General features: G+C 42.7%; 1 protein-coding gene across 2 annotated transcripts in view; it reads left to right on the top strand.

Moving 5' to 3' along the window:
* Positions 1 to 16,764, top strand: part of MCF2 (MCF.2 cell line derived transforming sequence) — a 59,239-nt gene extending 42,475 nt beyond the window's left edge. The window contains exons 20-30 of one of the 2 annotated variants that reach the window (XM_017818459.1): positions 76 to 168; positions 1,143 to 1,268; positions 2,052 to 2,273; positions 5,831 to 5,923; positions 6,904 to 6,982; positions 7,509 to 7,572; positions 7,997 to 8,103; positions 8,185 to 8,297; positions 8,575 to 8,687; positions 10,148 to 10,248; positions 14,843 to 16,764. In XM_017818459.1, coding sequence (XP_017673948.1) covers positions 76 to 168; positions 1,143 to 1,268; positions 2,052 to 2,273; positions 5,831 to 5,923; positions 6,904 to 6,982; positions 7,509 to 7,572; positions 7,997 to 8,103; positions 8,185 to 8,297; positions 8,575 to 8,687; positions 10,148 to 10,248; positions 14,843 to 14,883 — 1,152 coding nt within the window. In that variant the 3' untranslated portion in view covers positions 14,884 to 16,764. The other variant, XM_017818451.1, reaches the window with a different exon arrangement.
* Positions 16,765 to 17,909: the final 1,145 nt, after the last annotated feature.

Here is a 17,909-nt window from a genome sequence, read left to right as displayed (position 1 = left end):
ATCCCACAGTCATGGTGTTGGAATAACTGCTTATAGTTGGTGCCAAATTTACTTAATCTGAATTCTGTGTTCCAGGAATGCCAAAGAAAATTAGAACACAAACTCGGGCTGGATTCCTATTTACTTAAACCAGTGCAGCGCCTGACAAAATACCAGTTACTTCTAAAGGTATTTCATATTCTGCTCTGAAGGGACGTCAGCAGATAGATTAGATTTGTTTTCCAGTTTGTTTTATTTTTTCAATTAAAGGTTACCTGTAAATCAGCACCAAGCTTTAGATGATATATTGCTTATCTTGGCCCTCTGAAGTGACTTTCAGTGAAGACCAATATTCATATATCTGGAAAAGGAACAAGTGCTTTTAACAAGCTGTTTTTTAAGGGGAGAAAAACTGTTTGAGTCTGTCCAGAGATGCTGTTCAGAGATGCAAAATGACAGACACACTTCTAAGAAAACTGAACCAGGGATGATCATGAGAATATGATGAATAAAATATATTATGTTAGTGTATCTCTTTTCTCCTCAGGTGTTTACAGTGCTTGTAATCTTTAATGCACTTATTCTTGTGTCCCCCATCTGAGGCAGGGCAATGCTGTTATTCTCACTCTGTAAGGTGGGAATAACACTTGGGTAGTAGCTTCTGAACCCCACCTTCTAGCCTCTTGAATGAGTACACATGCAGCTCTAAGTGAAACAAAATTTTATCTCAATGGTAAAATTATGTCTTCCATTTACTGACTTGAAGACTCTGGATTTTATAAATTCTGTGCCTTGTCTCTGCCAGGCTGAAGGCAATCATCTGCTGCAACATCATTTGAGGGCATATATGACATATGGGCAGCTAATGAAAAACCTGAGCCTTATTTCCCATTTCTTACCAAGGAGGAAAACACAACAAAAAAAAATCAGATGCTGCTCTAAAAGCTGACAACATCTTTAAGGAAACTCAGAAAAAATGGGCCATCCTGCAGTGATCTGTTCCACACCTTGTACTGACTGTGGTTTAGAAGGAGTCTTTTTTTCCAGTGACATTTGAAAAAAGAAACTCAGTGTAAATTGCTGAGCATTGGTAACTTTGGGCGAGGTGGAAAAAATCTGCTTTGTTCAAGTGCAAATACATGCTCTTCCATTTCTATTTTCAGGAGCTGTTAAAGTACAGCACGAGCTGTGATGGAGTTCAGGAACTTCAAGAAGCTCTGGTTGCAATGTTGGATTTGCTGAAGTCAGTCAACGACTCTATGCATCAGATTTCAATAACAGGATATGATGTGAGTAGAATTGGGTAATGAGAGCCCTTGCACAGGACTGGATGATGCATTGGGAATGGATAGTGTCCCAGAGTGTATGAGCTGAAAACTGTTCTAGAACAGCTACAAACTGAATGGGATCAGGAAGCTCTTACAGGTGACAGTCTTCCCTCTGATTTCAGGGTTTTGGAAAATATCCACATCTAAGGGACATATCCAGAGTTGCATAGTGCCCACACTTGCCACCTTGTGGTTTTCCAGAGTATTTTTTCAGCATGCACCTAAGTGTTCTCATGGCTGACCTAATAATTCACCTGGAGTGTCTTCATAGCATTTCACATTCAACATTTCACTAACTACTCTCTGAGGCTGCTTTTGATCCTTTCCCATGGAAGTGGTTGTCTTTCCTAGGGCTTCAGGGAAGGGTGAGGGGTTGACTTTCAAAGCTGCTGGTCCCAGTCCTGGCCTCCTGGAGAATTCTATCTTCTGACACCTTAGTTCAGGCTCAAATCTCATCTGCCCTCTCCCACTGAAGTAACCAGAGCCCTTGACCTGATCTTCCATAGGAGCTTTTCCTGTCTTCTTAGTCCTTCCAGTTTCTCTAGACTAGCTGCAGCCCTGCTTCTCTCCTGGCACCGTGCCATCACTGCCAAAAGATCATCTGCTCCTTCCAGGAAGACCTGTTCTCAGAGGGACATGCCTTGGAACAGAGCTGGCCCTGTCACCCATCATTGTTTGGAGACTCCTCTTACGTTTTAATTGACGTCTTTTTATTTCTTTTTTTACTTGTCCTGCCCTCACCAGGGTGACCTGAGTGAACTGGGGAAAGTGTTGATGCAGGGATCTTTCAGCGTTTGGACAGGACACCGAAAAGGCCCGACGAAAATGAAGGATCTTGCCAGATTCAAGCCGATGCAGAGGCATCTGTTCCTGTATGAGAAAGCCTTGGTCTTCTGCAAGAAGCGAGAGGAGCACGGAGATGGATATGACAAAACCTCATCTTACAGTTTTAAGCATTTTTTGAAAGTAAGGACATTTTACTTTTGCATTGCCATGTGTATTGTAGACTATTAATTCTGCAGACCCAGACAGTATTTTTCCCCTGATACAGTTGATTGTTTTCTGCTGTCAAGGGCTGTAATGCCTCATAGGGATGTGCCATGCCCATGAAAGGATGTTGGTTGTATAACCTCTGAGAACTCCCACAGCTGAGACAGCAGCTGGTAGAGCTCGTGGACTTGGACTCATGTATGTGATGGCATGTGCCAGGAAATGGAGCTATGGGCAAGTTCCAGGGATTCCAATGTGCCTGCCCCCCTCCCCTAGTCCACTTTCCAGGAGTGTGGACGAGGGCATGAAAGAGGGGAGGTCTTTTGCATCTTCCCCAGCCCACCTAGGACAGCAAGGAGGCTCCTTGTGCCCCAGGGAGGCCCCTTGGGCAGGGATCTGCGTGGCTGCTCCTGAGCACTATTTCCCAGCCAGGCAGGAGGATGTAGTGATAACTCTTCCTCCCCCTTTCTCCTTCAGCAGGCTCTGACTGCAGCTAAAAGGACAATTATCAGATGACAAAGTAGCCTATGGCAAAATATGAGGGGCATAAACAACAGTCCCAAGCCTCTAAATGCTAACTATTATCAATAACATTCCCAAACTGCTCCTCTAAAAGAGACCTTCTGGCATACTGCTTGTGATGAGCACTTCTAACATCAGCATTTTTTCTCAGTACTTTGCATTGTTTTTCTTAATAAATAAAACCCCAATATGGGTATATCTTAGAATGGAAAAAAAATGGGCACTTGGAAGCAGAGCAGATCGCTGGTGCAGGTCCCTGATCTCACTGGGGTCTGGGGAGGGAGATGCCATGAGTAGTCAGAAAACAAGGTAACAGTAGATAAGTCTGTTCAGCTCCAGCGCGCGTTACAAATTGTGTATTAAAAGCAAATCTCAGGCCATATGTTTAGGTACTTAATGTTTTCCCCAAACAGCATAATTTTCTTTCTGGAGAGCTTGTTTTCCCTGCAGTACTTGTTTTACCATAACATGCTTTTGAAAGAACTGAAGAGGTGTGTGGGGGGGAAAATCCAGCTCAGAGGAGAAAATCCTGTGCTCGGGAGTCCAGGCAATGTGTCCAGGGTTTTTCTTTGCCTCAAGAGGGTTCATTTTCCAGTTGTTTGTGTTGACACACTGAGAGGCTGGAGTTTGAGAATGCATGGATGTGACAGGATTACATCTGCACACATATGTTTTGAGAATTGCTACACTGAGGGCAAAATCATGTTCTTGGAGCTTGGCATTTGTTTGGTTCATGATCATAGAATCACAGAATCGATGAGGTTGCAAAAGACCTCTAAGATCATCACCAGCACTGCCAAGTCCACCACTAAACCACATTCCTAAGTATCAGGAAATTATTTTTCTTTGTGACAATGTTTTTGGGGGATTCAGAATTGAAACAAGCTGTTGGGTAGAAGCTGTGTAATGGAGCATCTGTAAAACAACAAAAAAAGAACCCCTCAGGATAATATTTTGCATACTGTGTAAAATATCCAGTGGTAAATATCTCTTCAGCTGAGATTCAGTGACTTAGAGGATGCAGGTTACTGCAATGCCAGGTAAATCAGCCTGCCTGGTGCCACGTGGAAGCTGATGCAGATGAACACCATCCCAGAGCTTTGCACTAGCCCACCTCAGTCTGCATTGCAGCAATTCAACAGCTGAGAGACAGTAAATCCTGGTCAGAGGGAGGAAATAGAATTTCAAAATCCACTAACCAGAATGAACAGACCTTAAATCTGTCTATTTCTAGCACTTTTTCTTTGCCTCATCACAGTAGATCATCTAAAATTTCTAATATCTTGATGCCTGGGCAGTTTTGCGGGAGACTCTGTATAAATTGTCAATAAACAAGATGCACAGAACTGGGAACTGCAGCAACTGGATGAAGTGCTCTCTAGTTTGCCCTTCCAACAGCTTTCATATATTTTAAGTTTTGAGTTTTTTAAGTTTTCATAAAATCAGAATGTAGCCTCTTCCAGCTTTCTAAGACATTGTGACATCGACAGGACAAGGGGAAATGGCCTCAAGTTGCATCAGGGAGGTTCAGGTTGGATATTAGGTAAAATTTCTTCATTGAAAAATGGTCAGACACTGGAACAGGATGCTCAGGGCAGTGGTGGAATCCCCATCCCTGGAGGGATTTAAAAGACTGTAGATGTGGCACTTGGGGACGTGGCTTACCAGTGGACTTGACAGTGCTGGGGAAATGGTTGGACTCGATGGTCTTAGAGGTCTTTTCCAACGTAAGTGTTTCTATGATTCTAAGAGCAGTTTGCTTCCTATTTCCTGAGGCTGTTCATAGTCACTAAAAATGGGCACCAACAACTGAAAATGTTGGTACAGAACATTTGTTCATGTGACCTAATCTGTAAATCATCATAGTCTTTCAAACCAAAAGATCTGAGGATGCACATATTATCAAGGAGGACCAGCAATGTTAAACAGATGTTATTTCTAAAGCTTCATTTGTGTTTATACTGGATTTATCTAACCCAGTCTGCTTGAATAATTTATGATAGATGATACCATTATTATTACATCTGTTTCAAAACACAGAAGACGAGCTATTTTTGACCATCCTTTGTTCAGTGATAAATTGCCAGCAAACTCTGCTTTAAGTGAGGGAATGGTTTATGTGATATCAGGTATTAAAGCATTTTTCATCTTCATGGCATGTTCAGCAGGGGGGGTTAGAGGTCTTCTGTTGCTGAAGAGTTTCTTGGTTTCTAATCATAGTTTGAGCTACTCATTCAGGTGGGTCACAACATGCAGATCCTGAACGATTTGGGCCCTTGGTATTTTCATCCAAATTATCAAAAATGGTCAGTGATAACGGGTACCCAGGTACAGCAGCATTCAGCTTCCAGCCTGTGTGTGTCCTGAAAGCCAGGAATAGACAGATTTAAGGTCTGTTCATTCAGGTTAGTGGATATTGAAATTCTATTTCTTCCCTCTGACCAGGATTTACTGTCTCTCATATTTGTGGCAGCTCAGGCTGAATACCCAAAAATTTACCCTTCTTTTGGAAACCTTGGGGTGGTGTCACAACTACAGGAATGGCAAGGGACCAAAAGACATTGAACTGAAACTCCTAAAGGAGCTAAATGTTTCACAATGGGTTTTAATTATCACTGACAGAGGAAAACAGAATTTAGTGAGTAAATAAAGAATAATATGGCAGAAATAATGTGTCATGTATTTATAAAGCTTCGTATCCCTCATCTGCAAAATTCCATGCTGAAAGAGATATGAGATGATGCTTCAGTTAGTTCCAGTGATTCCCAAAATGAAAAGTTCCCTAAGGTCCATTGATTGGTTTTGGAAAGCTTAACCAAATGCAGCAAGCTGACAGAAAGGCAGGGGGGATAAGTCAGATAATGACTTTCAGTTGCTACTGAAATTAAAATTGATGAAATGTGTTAAATTGGGTGAAAACAGGTTTAGCATGCTGCCAAAGGGCTGGATTCCTAGGGAAGGGGGAGAGATTTGTAGTATGTTTAATTGTTTTGTTTCATTTGGATTTGCAGATGAATGCAGTGGGAATAACTGAGAATGTGAAAGGAGATCATCGGAAATTTGAGATCTGGTACAGTGGGCGAGAAGAGGTCTATGTTGTGCAGGTTTGTAGCTTCAAAAATCTGGATATTTGTGCATCCTCACAACAATGTTAAGAGAATGTGTCCCATTGATCTTGATGGGATTATCAGACATTTAACTTGCATTTCTTCTTTCTCTTTGCCCACGTCAGTGCTCACAGATCTGTCCCAGTGGCTGGTCCTTGGTGTTCATTCCAGAACTATAAAAGTCACTTAAAAATAGAGACAGAATTGCCCCTTTTATTCCAGATGAAATCTTAAATAGACCTGTAGTTGCAAAAAAGGTTTTATTGTGCTTAATACCTTATGTGAGTTGAGCTGGAAATGGACCCAGTGCTTTGATGGACACAGGCCACATGTGCTCTTGCACAATTAAGATGTCAGAGCTGCCCCCAGAGCAAAGGCTTAGCCTCTGTCCTGTTATTCCCAGTAATCTTTTCACTCATCTACAGAATAGTAGCCCCACTGACCTGATTCCTTCTTGATTTTTTTTTCCATTTGCAGCATCTTGAATTGAAATTTCTGATGGAGAAATGTTTGCCTAAAAGGCTGTTCAGAGGAAAACTCATTATGAGTATACTGTCAGTTGATTTTTTTTTTTTAATTAGACTTCTGCCTAGCTTTTTTTCTTCCATGTTATAACACAGTAACCAACTTAAATTCATAAAGCAAGTGTATGTAGCCAAGTAAATATATGTTTAAAAGTCAGTTACGGCCCTTTAGGTATTTTGTAAAAAGGTGTTTAGGTATTTTGTGAAAGAGATAAGATGCATGCACACAGGTGCTTTTGCTTGCACTCCTCTCCTTGCATGGTAGTGATAAGTTTACAATTTCCACTGTGCTTTGCCTGGATGTAATGGGAACCATGAAATTTAAAAGATCAAGAGTCTAAAATGTAGTGGTGGTTTTGGAAAAACGAGGATTTCAGATAATTACAACATGGAAAAGTAAGATTTTATTCATAAATCTTAATTCAAAATTCTGAAAGTTTTCTCTTCTTCCAGGCCCAAACAGTAGATCTGAAGATGGCATGGTTGAATGAAATACGAAAAATTTTGTTCAAGCAGCAGGAGCTTATAAAAGGTACATTTGACCAATTTCTCTGTGGCATTCACTCTGTAGCAGAACCTTTCCTGTTTTCTCATTGCTAGTCTTCAAATCCACTAATTCTCACTAGAGAATTGATTTCCAGAAACCTGGTAGCAAAATACTGGAGTGAGGCCTTACATTACAGGGAAATAACATAACTTGGAGCAGTAAAGACCAGGTGCTTGCGTGAAAATTAATTACAGAAGTATGTTTTTTTGGCCATCGTTACCCTGGGGATTATTTCACGTTTGTTATCATAGGCTTAATTCAACAAGATACATAACAGACTCCTAATTTTAAGCATATTATGGTCTTTAGTAGTATGCTCAATATTGGATTTGTGCTAACATGCCATCTTAATCATAACTAAGTCTGTGCTTTGCAAGAGTCCATAGGTCTGTTTTTCTCTGAAGAGAAATCAATAGGGTTGTAAAAAAGGTGTAATTTTTAAAGTAATGCATCAAGTGTGACAGTTACTAATAAAAAATGGATTTTAAGCTGGTGTTTGACCTCCCTGCAGTAGAGAAGCAGCAGCCTGGCTCAGGCACAGACCAGATCCCGCTCTCCTCCCAGCTGAGTGATGGGTGAGTGCCAGGAGCTGGACTGGAGGCTCCCTGGGGTACCCATTTTCTCCCTATTTCTGTCTAAGACCTCTGGGGAGGGAACAGGAGGGATGTGCTGCTACTCACCCTTTGGTGGCAGTGGTCTGGGGGCAGGGTTGTTGAGGGGCACCCTCGAGCCTGGCAGCACAGCCTGAGCTGCAGCTCCTTGGCAAATGCAGACAAAGATCAAAACCAGTGCTCAAATTCAGGGGTAGAGAAGTTGCAGCAACTTTATTTCCCATCCCAAAAAAATTAAAACCAGACACTGAAGTCCTTAACCTTTATAGAAACACAGATTAAGGGGTATCAGTATTATTTCTGACTTCATTTTACAAAACCTAGTGGAGTTTGCATTCATTCATAAAGTAAAACTAAGATTTGCTTCTTTATTTTTTCAACCATTCAGAAAGCAGCAGAGAGCCTCCATAAGCTCAGAAGAGAACGACTCAGAGCGCACCAGCCCGGTGATGTTGGACAGTGGGCTCGTGTCCCCCCAGAACAAGCCCCACCGAAGTACAGACCCTTCCCCTCCCTTCAGGGCATGCTTTGCAGGTGCTGTGGTTCCCCCAAACTGAGCTGCACATTGTCTTGCAGGCTGGCCAGGAATGTCTCAGTCCCTGGAAATCTGTGAGGGGCTGGAGGAGTGGTCGGGTAACCAGTACCTCTCCAACTGCTCGGACACTGAAGAGGAGGATGGGAACCAGCTGGTTAGTAGATATGCAATAGTCTCAAAGCTTGAGGTGCTGCCATTTTCAATCATCTTGCTTTGTTTATCTTCACTGGATAATGGATGTATCTTGTCCACGTCTCTCAGAATTTACATATCTCAATTTGGGGAATGAGGAGACGTCTCAGCCACAGTTTCTTGAAATAATTTTAATTAATGTAGCTGATATGGCTCTGTCACATTCCCTGTGGCAGTCAGAAATAACAGCTGCGTGATATGAAATGCAGCTAAATAAGATAAGGTTTTCATTCTACCAGTCTCCAGGAAAATACAAAGCCCTTGCAGACTGCAAGAGGAGAGGATCAGAGGACCTGCTGGTGAAAAACGGGGATGAAATTCAGCTCGTGCATGAAGATGGTGAGGGACAGTGGTAGGTATTTTAGGACTACTGTGCCTTATCTCTAAGAGCCTGCAAGGCATTCCCTTGAAATGTCACTTGCCTGGTGATACACCCACTGCAGCCTCTGATTAAGTTTTAGACTATTCCAGAAAGCTGGAGAATTCATTCCCTTGCCAAGACTAGATGCCATCCTGGGAAAACATGTCAGGACTTCCTTGCTGTGGGTGTCTGGGTGAGGTGGGTTTTACCAATATCTTCACAGCCCCTCTTCCCACTTTTCAGATGGTGCTTTGAGTGCGAGCCCTTTGCACACCCCAGCCCAGCTCCTGGCTTTGTTCCTCTGGGCTTATTAATGGCAATATTGAGTAATTGCAAGACATTTTCCTCCCTCAAACAGCTGTACAAGTGTTAAACTGCGGACCATCTTTGTTGTATTTAAAGCTATGGCTCGCAAGCTTACACCTTACACCTGGTTCTCTCCTTGTGTCTGGGAGCATTGCCTGGGGAATGACTATCCCAGGCCTCCTGCCTGTTGAACCATTAGTCTCCTTGTCTGGGAGGGCAGCATTCCCTCTCCCAAGATTTGCAGCAATTTGGCTGAGATGCCTGGCTGTCTCTCCTTTCCAGGTTGATTCTGACTAGCTCTCATCAGCCAGCCTGGGGTCTCAGTAGGAGAGAGAGCAGTGTGCTAATGCCTTGTTTGGGGTGTGGGAAGGGGGATTTTAGCAGGAACCTGGATCAGATTTGTGCAAGCACTAGCCCACAGATACACAGATGTGAATGCCCCATGGAGGATTCCTGTCTGACAGCTACAGCCCTTGCACTTCAAGGGAAATTCAAAAAAGTATAAAATAGAATATTTCAGTTGGAAGGGATCTGCAGTGATCATTTACTCCTGCTGCATTTTGCAAAATTCAGTTTGCTGTTAGCAAAAGATGCAAATAATCTCAGGTTTACTGAATATTCACCTCTCCTGGGGATTTCGACCAGTGCCAGTCAGAGATTTCTCACACCAAATTTTTTTGTTTGTACAAATTTTACTGCATGAGTGAGACAGAGAGATGTCATTTATGAGTATTTCCAGCTGCCTACGTCTTGGCTTTAATTTGCTTATAGTACCCTGACTAAATTCATCCTACCAGTCTGAATAGCAGAGGAGTGAGGAAAGTAATTGCCTTTGGCTCTATCAGTACCCAGTTTTCCTCACTGGCATCTCTGGAGGTCTCAGGCAGGATAAGGAGAGAGAGAGTCCTGTTCCTCTCCATTGACTAGAGAGTTGCCCAAGGCAGATGTGCTCCCAGTGTAGGCTTTTTAATTATGTTCCTAAGTTTAAGTGGGAGGAATACTTTAAATGCATGCCCAGCTCCTGTTAAAATGCTTCCCTGGTTTGACTGAACTGTTGGTTGCACTCCCAATTGTGTAGAGTGTGACCACATCAAACTGCTCCTGAGTTGGTTGGTTTCTTTTACTAATGCTGTTGTCATTCAAAGGTTGGTGAAAAACCTAAACAGAAGAAAAGAAGGCTGGATTCCTGTCCACAGTCTGCAGATAGTAGTCGGTGACTGCAGATTTCGGAATGCCAAAGTTGCAGGTATTATATAGCACGCCTAGCAGAAATATTTCATATCTCAAATCAGGTCTTTTAAGCCATTTGCATTACACTTGGTGTACTAAATCTGGCTGCATATGCCTCTGCAGGAAAAATAGAAAAGCAAGCAGCTACTCCAAAAAGCCTGTAAAAGTAGTAAATTAAGCTTCCTTTTTTTGTTTCTTAACACTTAAGACATTTCTGAGACTTTAGGCTCTAGTAAATTAAAACCAAGCATTTAAAAACGTAGATTTCTTTGCAAGAGCACTGAGTAGAAGATCCAGGAGAAGAGATGGAGTCTGACCAGGGATTCCTGTGACTGTTTTGCCTACTCGCTGCTGTAGCCCAAACCCCGTGTGAACAGGAGGCACCTAGGCAAAACCTCCTCCTGCTGCAAAAGACATCGTGGCCTGACCCCCAGCACTCTAAAGGCAATACTTCATCCCTGCAGCCTCACTCCTGCCCTCATTGCTGCCTGCTGGTTAATCCCATCCTTAGATAAATTTTATAATAAACAGGTTACCAGCTTTTGGCCGAAGGCTTCTAGTCTCGAAAACCGTATTTCACATTTTCTAGCTGTAAATGTACATAGAAATAGGTAGGGAAGCATAACAGATGACACAAGAAAATGCCTTAAGAGCAGCCTGTCGCCCTTGCCATGTATGCAGCATCACCGCTCCATGTGTTGCCTCATCACCATGCTGTTCACTGGAAATGGGAGACCAGGGTTTCAGGTGGGAACAGCTCAGGAAACCCACATAGACTTAGTCCATTAAAAAAAAAAAAAAAAGAAAAGAATACACTAGTTATGACCATAGGAAGCAAATTTCACAACGAGTTTTATCTTTAAATACTTCCTTTTTGTCAAAATCTGTTATTTTGATGAACATGAAGGAAGCCTTCTGAAAGGCTTAAAATTCCAGACAGCTCTTGATGGTTTGCCAGTATATTTCAGTGAAATCCTTCTTATACAGGAAGGTATTTTTTATCCCCTTTGTTAAAGGGCAATCTCACAGGTTGGAGGTTTTCTGACTTTATGTAAAGGGTAGTTTGCTAACCAGTGTTCAAATTTTGCTGGCACCCTGTTTTCAAGATGCAATTATGTCTACCTTGATCTTCTCTGCATGTATAGCTATCCCATCCCACCATATTCTGTGCAGGAGGGTTCTCCAGCTGTGAATGCAACTCAAAAACAGGGTGCTGGCAAACTTTGAACCTTGGTTTGCTTTGTCAGTGGTCATATCCCTGAAAGCCAGAGACTCACAGCTCCAGACTGGTTTACAAAGTTGTTGAGTACAAACTAAGGAGAATTTCACAAGGTGAAATCACAGAAAGCTCCTCCTGTGAGTCCCACACCACTGCCTAGGTGCTTTGCAGTCGTGTCCCATGGTTTAGTTGCAGCACTGAGGCTCTGTTTTCCCTGTGAGGGTAATTCTGTTCTCTTTTGCTGTTGCTGATCGTGCCTGCAGTCTCAAGGCATGGTTCTAATTTTACGTGCACTCCAGGCAATATTGTGGGATGATGTAGGATGTTTTCATGCTATTTCCTAGAGCTATTCCTAGAGCTTTTTGATTGCAGAATGATGTAGGATGTTTTCTTGCTATTTCCTAGAGCTATTCCTAGAGCTTTTCAGCGACATGTCCTTATAGCCATAAGCAACTTGCACTCTGAAAATTGACTTTAAGACGGTACCTTTGCATTTGGCAATTCTCTTTCCTCTGTGGGCTGGTCACTTCACACTGCAGGTGACACTGTACCACTGACTCCTCAGGAATGCAGTCTGGATTGGGCTCTTTTCTGCTTCTTCAGAAGAGGGAGCTCTTGCTCCAATATAGCACAGGGAGAATTAGGCAGCCAAGCTTTGTAGAGCAAAGTAGGGGCAGGAGGGAGCACTGGAACCCTCTTGTATTATGAGCTGCTTGTGCTGAAATGCTGTTTTACATGTAAGCAGGGTAAACATGATTAACATGTTGTGGGGTCCCCAAGAGCTGAGAGCATTCTGGAGTCACTTCAGCGCTGGGGGAGGGGCAGTTCCTGGCCCTTCACGGGAGCATTGCATCTGTTATTTCCCCAGGTCCCCCTAATAAATAAAAATATATGTCCAATTACAGAAGCTCATAACAGAATTCATACAAATCTGGGTTTGAGGATGTTTTTTTCAGTGCAAAGCCTTTAGTTGAATAGATTACATTGTTTCCTTATCTTCACATTTTTTTTCTTAAATTTGTGCTGTGGCCCTAAAAAAAACCTCCCACCACAAGATGTCTGATACACTTACAAGCTGTTCCTCTCCCTCCTGCTAATTATTCCTGTGTTGAGCCAATACAAATCATAATGAAGTTACAGGGAACTTTTTCCTGCCCATTTTAACTTAGCAAAGGTCCATGCCCTACTGCCTGGCCATCTCTAGCTTTGCAAATCCACCATCCTCTTGTAAATCTTGGCCTGGAGATAAGCCAGAGGCTTTCTGGGAGGAAGATAGCTGGCTTGGAGATCATTTTGAAAACAAGTTTTCCTTCTGGTGTGCCTCTAGCTGTTAAGTTCTGAGTTTAGTCCTTGCTGCTTTCTTCCGAATAGATTTATTCACTCTTCTGTGCAAATCCACCGTGGATTTTTTGTGCCATAGGAAATGTTTTGTATTGAAGGGGATTACACGCAGATCTCAAAATGATCAAAATGAGAAAAATTTGGAGAGAACTCTGCTCAGAAAGAGCAATATTCAGAAAATAGCTACTGCTGAGGTTCACCCATGTGTTGCTAGTGCCAGCTGCCTTGCTAGAGCTGTCAGGCATTGCCTGGTCTACTGACTTGGTTTTGCTATGAATTAACAAGATGTGGAATTACCTCCTCATTTCAGGGAAGGTGAGGGCTGCAGCATTACAATCCCAACTCCTCTTCTGCAGTAGGCCAGGAGACTAAACATTTCTGCATGTCCCTTGGTGGATGATGTGCCAAAATTACAATTTATAGCACTGGCAGTGTCTGTGTCAGTGAAGGAAGAAACGTCTCACCTCTCAGCTGTGCTGCAGCTTCATGGCAAAGGGAGAGTGGGGTCAGCAGAAATGAGGTCCTTGCTGTAACCCAAAGTAGATGTGACTTGTTTTCTCTTCAGTGACACAGTGCTCATGTCCAGCAGCAGTGCAGCCTCCCCTCTCATCAAGGTTAAGCACTGTCCCTGCTAATCTTTTCTCTCAGCAGTGGTAAACAGATGCAAGCTAAAGGAAACATGTTGTTTGGTCCCAGATTTTCACATCAGAGTTTAACTTTTTTCACCTGAACTTTAAAAGCTGGGCAGAGAGAAGGGCGAGTGTCTAATTTCCACTCACTGCATGGAGATTGTGTGAGACTGATTTCTTTTAAAGAGAGCCTGAAATAGAGTAGTCTGAAGGAACTTCAGAGTAAAGGAAGGGATTAGAATGAAAAGTAGAAGCAGTGATAGATGCCTTTACTCATTATAAATATAAAAGAAACATTGCTACAACTTTCAAGTTCTTTTAAACAGAAAAAAAGTGTTATGGCAGAATTTGTCTCGAGTCCAAAGCACTCAGAGCAGGCATGGAAGGATGCTCTGTGCCAAAGGCAGCACCCACTAAATTTAGCCCCATCCCTGGAAGTGTTAAAGACCAGGCTGGGTGGGGCACCAAGCAGCCTGAATTTGTGGGTGGCATCCCTGTCCTTGGCAGGGGATTGGAACTAGATGATCATTAAGGTCCCTTCCAACCCAAACCAGTCTGTGATTCTATAATTCTGTGATTTAAGGAGGACACCTGTTCTACCAGACCCTCTCCTAGTTTGCTTTAACAGCCTAGTTGCCAAATTATCTCTTCCAAGCCTTAAGGGGATCCCCTGTGTGTGCTCTTCATGCCATAAAGCTGAGCAAAGGTTTCCCCCGCTGGTAGTGCCTGAAGGACCGAGCTTGCATGTCCTCTGCTCCTGCTGGCCAGGGTGCTGGGGATCATCCTCTTGACTGTGGTTAGCTTGAGGCAACCCTTTTGTGGCTCAAATCGGCCAGAGCAGGGTATTTATTGTATGTGGCTGAACTCTTGAGCTCTCGCGGGCTGGCATAAGCATGTTGGCTGAAACACGCAAGTTTTGTCTAAGTCCTGGTTAAAATGCCACTTGTAGTTTGCAGATGCAGCGCAGCTGTTTGCACTATCACTCATGCACTTTAATGATTGCAGCCACAGGCTTTTGTATTTATGCAGGGTCCATTAAAGGCAATGCTGATTTCTTTTTGGCCTCTGAAACGTAAAGCAGGGTCTCCTCCTGTGACCTGAGATCCCAGCCAGCTTCACTGAACAGATATTTAGTAACACCATAGAAAACCATTTTGAGCCTGACAAAATAAGGAGTCTAGAGAAGATATCAGCTGGCCTTGCTGTGATAATGAAGTGATAGATGATGGAAATGAGTCAAACCCTGTGGTCCTGCCTTAGTCAAGGCTCTCTCTGAAGCCAGTGGGAGTTCAGCTTTTAGGGAGAACTGCAGGAGTTCGCTTATTTTTTTATGTTATACAAATGTTACATGATTACAGGGAACAATGTATTTCTTGGAATCAGATGCTTTAATATTAACATCATTCTCCATTACTTTATAGATGCTGCCCTGTGTAACACGAGAAAGTTTAGTTCCCCTTGAATTAAGGGTGAACTAGTAGCATCCTATTTTCGATGCTCTTTGGAAGCTTTCAACTAAGTGTTACAGAGAAATAGCACAATAGTTGGAGTTGTCCTGTACTATTCATCACATTCACAGACCTCCACAGCTTCATCTGCAGTGAACAGGACTGGGGTCCTAAGCAGCTTCTCATACTCATAAAGGAAGCCATTCTCTGCTCTTTCTTTTTTTTCGCCTGTGGAAAGTATGGTATTTTATTAATTTTACCTGCTGCTTTTCCATGACATCCATCATGTTTCATCAGAGAAGTACACTACAGTTTCCTGACACTTTGTTTAGATGCTTGAAACTTCCTCTACAGGTTAAAGTAGGCTTTGCCTACTTACTAGCTGACAACTATTGAAGCTGCAAATAAAGGAGTTGAGTTTTGGTAAACCAAAAAGAAAAAAAAAACCAAACAAAGAAGCTGTATCTCCTGCTTGATTGATTTTATGGGTGGGTTTTTTCTTAAATATCTACTTCAGCTATGTGAATGTAATGTTCTGTAAGAGCATTATCTGGCTGACTCACACGTGAAGATGCAATAATGCTAAAGATCCTCTTTTTGCACTTAGGGTCTGACTCCAGCTCATTGCAGTCAGTCCCCTTGATTTCAGTGAGGTTTGGATCAGGTCAAACTGACAACTCAGGGTTGTCGCCAATCACTTAGGGTCCCAAAGTGTCCCAAGGCTGAAACCTGTATCTAGCAAGTGTTGAAGTTTACATTAATGTATGTACTTTTGGAACACGTGCCATAAATCCAAGTTAAATGTCCATGTTTGCACTAAGGATGTTCTTGTGATAAGACTGTACTTTTCAGCATCTTTAACAATAATGTATCTATTGAATTTTTGAGAAAGGAAAAAGAATGTTGAACACTCATAATTTAATTTTGTGTTTCTTCATCTAGTTTTGCTTTTGTAGAACATAGGTAGGTACAGGTGGTTTGAACTTTTACACAGACATGTGCAAAGAGCACCTGACTATGTGGAGAGCAGGGTTAATAGTGTGCATGCAGTAGTGAATTTGCTCTGTCCCATCCAAATGAAATGTTTATGCTGTGGACTAAAGGGGGACCTTTATGACTTTTGTTTGTGAACTGATTCTTAAACACAGTCCTAAGTTAAAACACACTGGGGTTTGTTTTGGGGTTTTTGTGACCATTTTTGTATGGAGGAATTGTGGAACTACTTGATGGCTGTGGTTGCCTGAGGATTCCCCATCACACAGTGGACTTTTCTCCACTTTGGGTGGCCAGTATTGCGGGTAACCCCCGTACACCCTCAAAAACATGACCAGCTGAGTCTGAACTGAGCAACACCACAAGACCTAGAAAGATCCCAGTATCCTTCAGCCACTGGCAATCACGCCAGAGGGGTTTTAAGCCACTGAAGGTTCTTTTCATCTACTTTAAAATTGCTCACAATGCACTTGTTAGGTGAAAAAATAGGAGTGTCTTAAGTTACTGTTGGGGCTGTTTATAGTGGTAACAATTCTTGTGGTAACAGTACACATTTTGAGGTACAACTGTAAATATTTGTCTCAAACACAGCACACATTGCATATTAAATGGTTTTAATCTTTTTTGTCTTCCATAGTTTTAAATCTAAGCTTTTATTAATTTATGAGGTTGATAAGTTCTGCGAATCTGAATGTACAGTCTGAGGTTTTTAACATTTAAAACTTTGCACATGACATGGTATGTTACCCTGAGTATGCTGTTGAACTAGGCTCTTCATGTATATGTATAAATTACAGTAGAGAATTTTCTCTGACTGCAAGTTTAAATGAACTATATTGTATATGTACCTGTAAAAAAATGTGTTAAATCTATATTTAAAGATTAAAAACTTGTTAAATAAATCCATATGAGAATATGCAATTCTGTTCAGAGACGCCTCTGCTATAATTCTAGAGAAAAAAGAATTCTCACAGCGTTGGTTTTAATTTCTTTGGAACAACTAAAACCTTCTTATATGCATTTTGATTTCAAGGTAAATCAGTGGCAGATGATCCGATTAGCTTCTCGCTGGATGTAGTGACAATGAAATTGGGAGAGGAATCCAAGTGCTCACAGTGACGTCTGAAAGAGCAGCTACTGAAATCTCACCCTAGCTCAGGGTGTCTCCATCCCCAGCCTCCTCTGCATCCCAGCACGGCTCAGGGCATCTCCATCCCCAGCCTTCCCTTCATTCCAGCACTGGGCAGCGCTGCCAGGAGGGACCTCTGCGCTGAGGACCACAGGGCTGTGCTCATGGGTGGGTCCACGGGGGCTATTTGGGAAACAACAGCCCTTTTCCAGGTGGGAGAGAAGTGGTCTTGGGGACACATCTCTCCAGCAGGGAGGGAGGAGACCCTTGTCAGTGAGTTCTGCCTCTAGGGATGTGTGTGTCCCATGTGTGTCCCATGCATGGTGCCTGCAGTGTGGTAAAGCCTGTGCACAAGCTGCCCATGCCAGGCATCCTAGTGCAGTTCCCAAAGGCCATGCTGTTTCCCCATGCACCTCTGGATTTTTCTGTGGAAAGAGATACAAGGTGAACCAGCACTGATCAGAGGTAAACCTCCCTTCCTCTGGGATTATTCCCTTCCCTTGAAGCTGGGAACTGAATTAAACCCACTTGAATCGCCCTGACAAAGGACCTCTGCCCAGTATCACCTTTCCCTGGAATGCCACCTCCCTTTGCCTGTGCCTCAGTGCCAGTGCCCACCCTGGGCATAGGGCAGGTGTCTCCCAGGGAACTGTCTGCCTCTGGGGTGTCCCAAGCTGTCCATGCTCAGAGGACGTCCCACAAGCTTGTTTGAGGAGGGCAACACAGTCTCCGTCACTACCAGCAGTGCCTGTTGCTGCAGTCTCTAATTTAACATGATTAATATAAACACCAGGACACTAAGCAGTTCTTTTTATAATCCTAACCTGGCTCAGCAGAAAACATTAGCATAAAGCCTACCACTACCTTTAGATGAGTTTTATACATATTTTAGGTAATTTTTGCAGTCAATTTTATGCT

Source organism: Lepidothrix coronata, unplaced genomic scaffold (assembly GCF_001604755.1).
Source record: "Lepidothrix coronata isolate B3197 unplaced genomic scaffold, Lepidothrix_coronata-1.0 Scaffold2, whole genome shotgun sequence".
Classification (NCBI taxonomy): domain Eukaryota; kingdom Metazoa; phylum Chordata; class Aves; order Passeriformes; family Pipridae; genus Lepidothrix; species Lepidothrix coronata.
The sequence above is the reverse complement of the archived record's forward strand: the minus strand, read 5'-3'. Positions and strand labels throughout refer to the sequence as shown.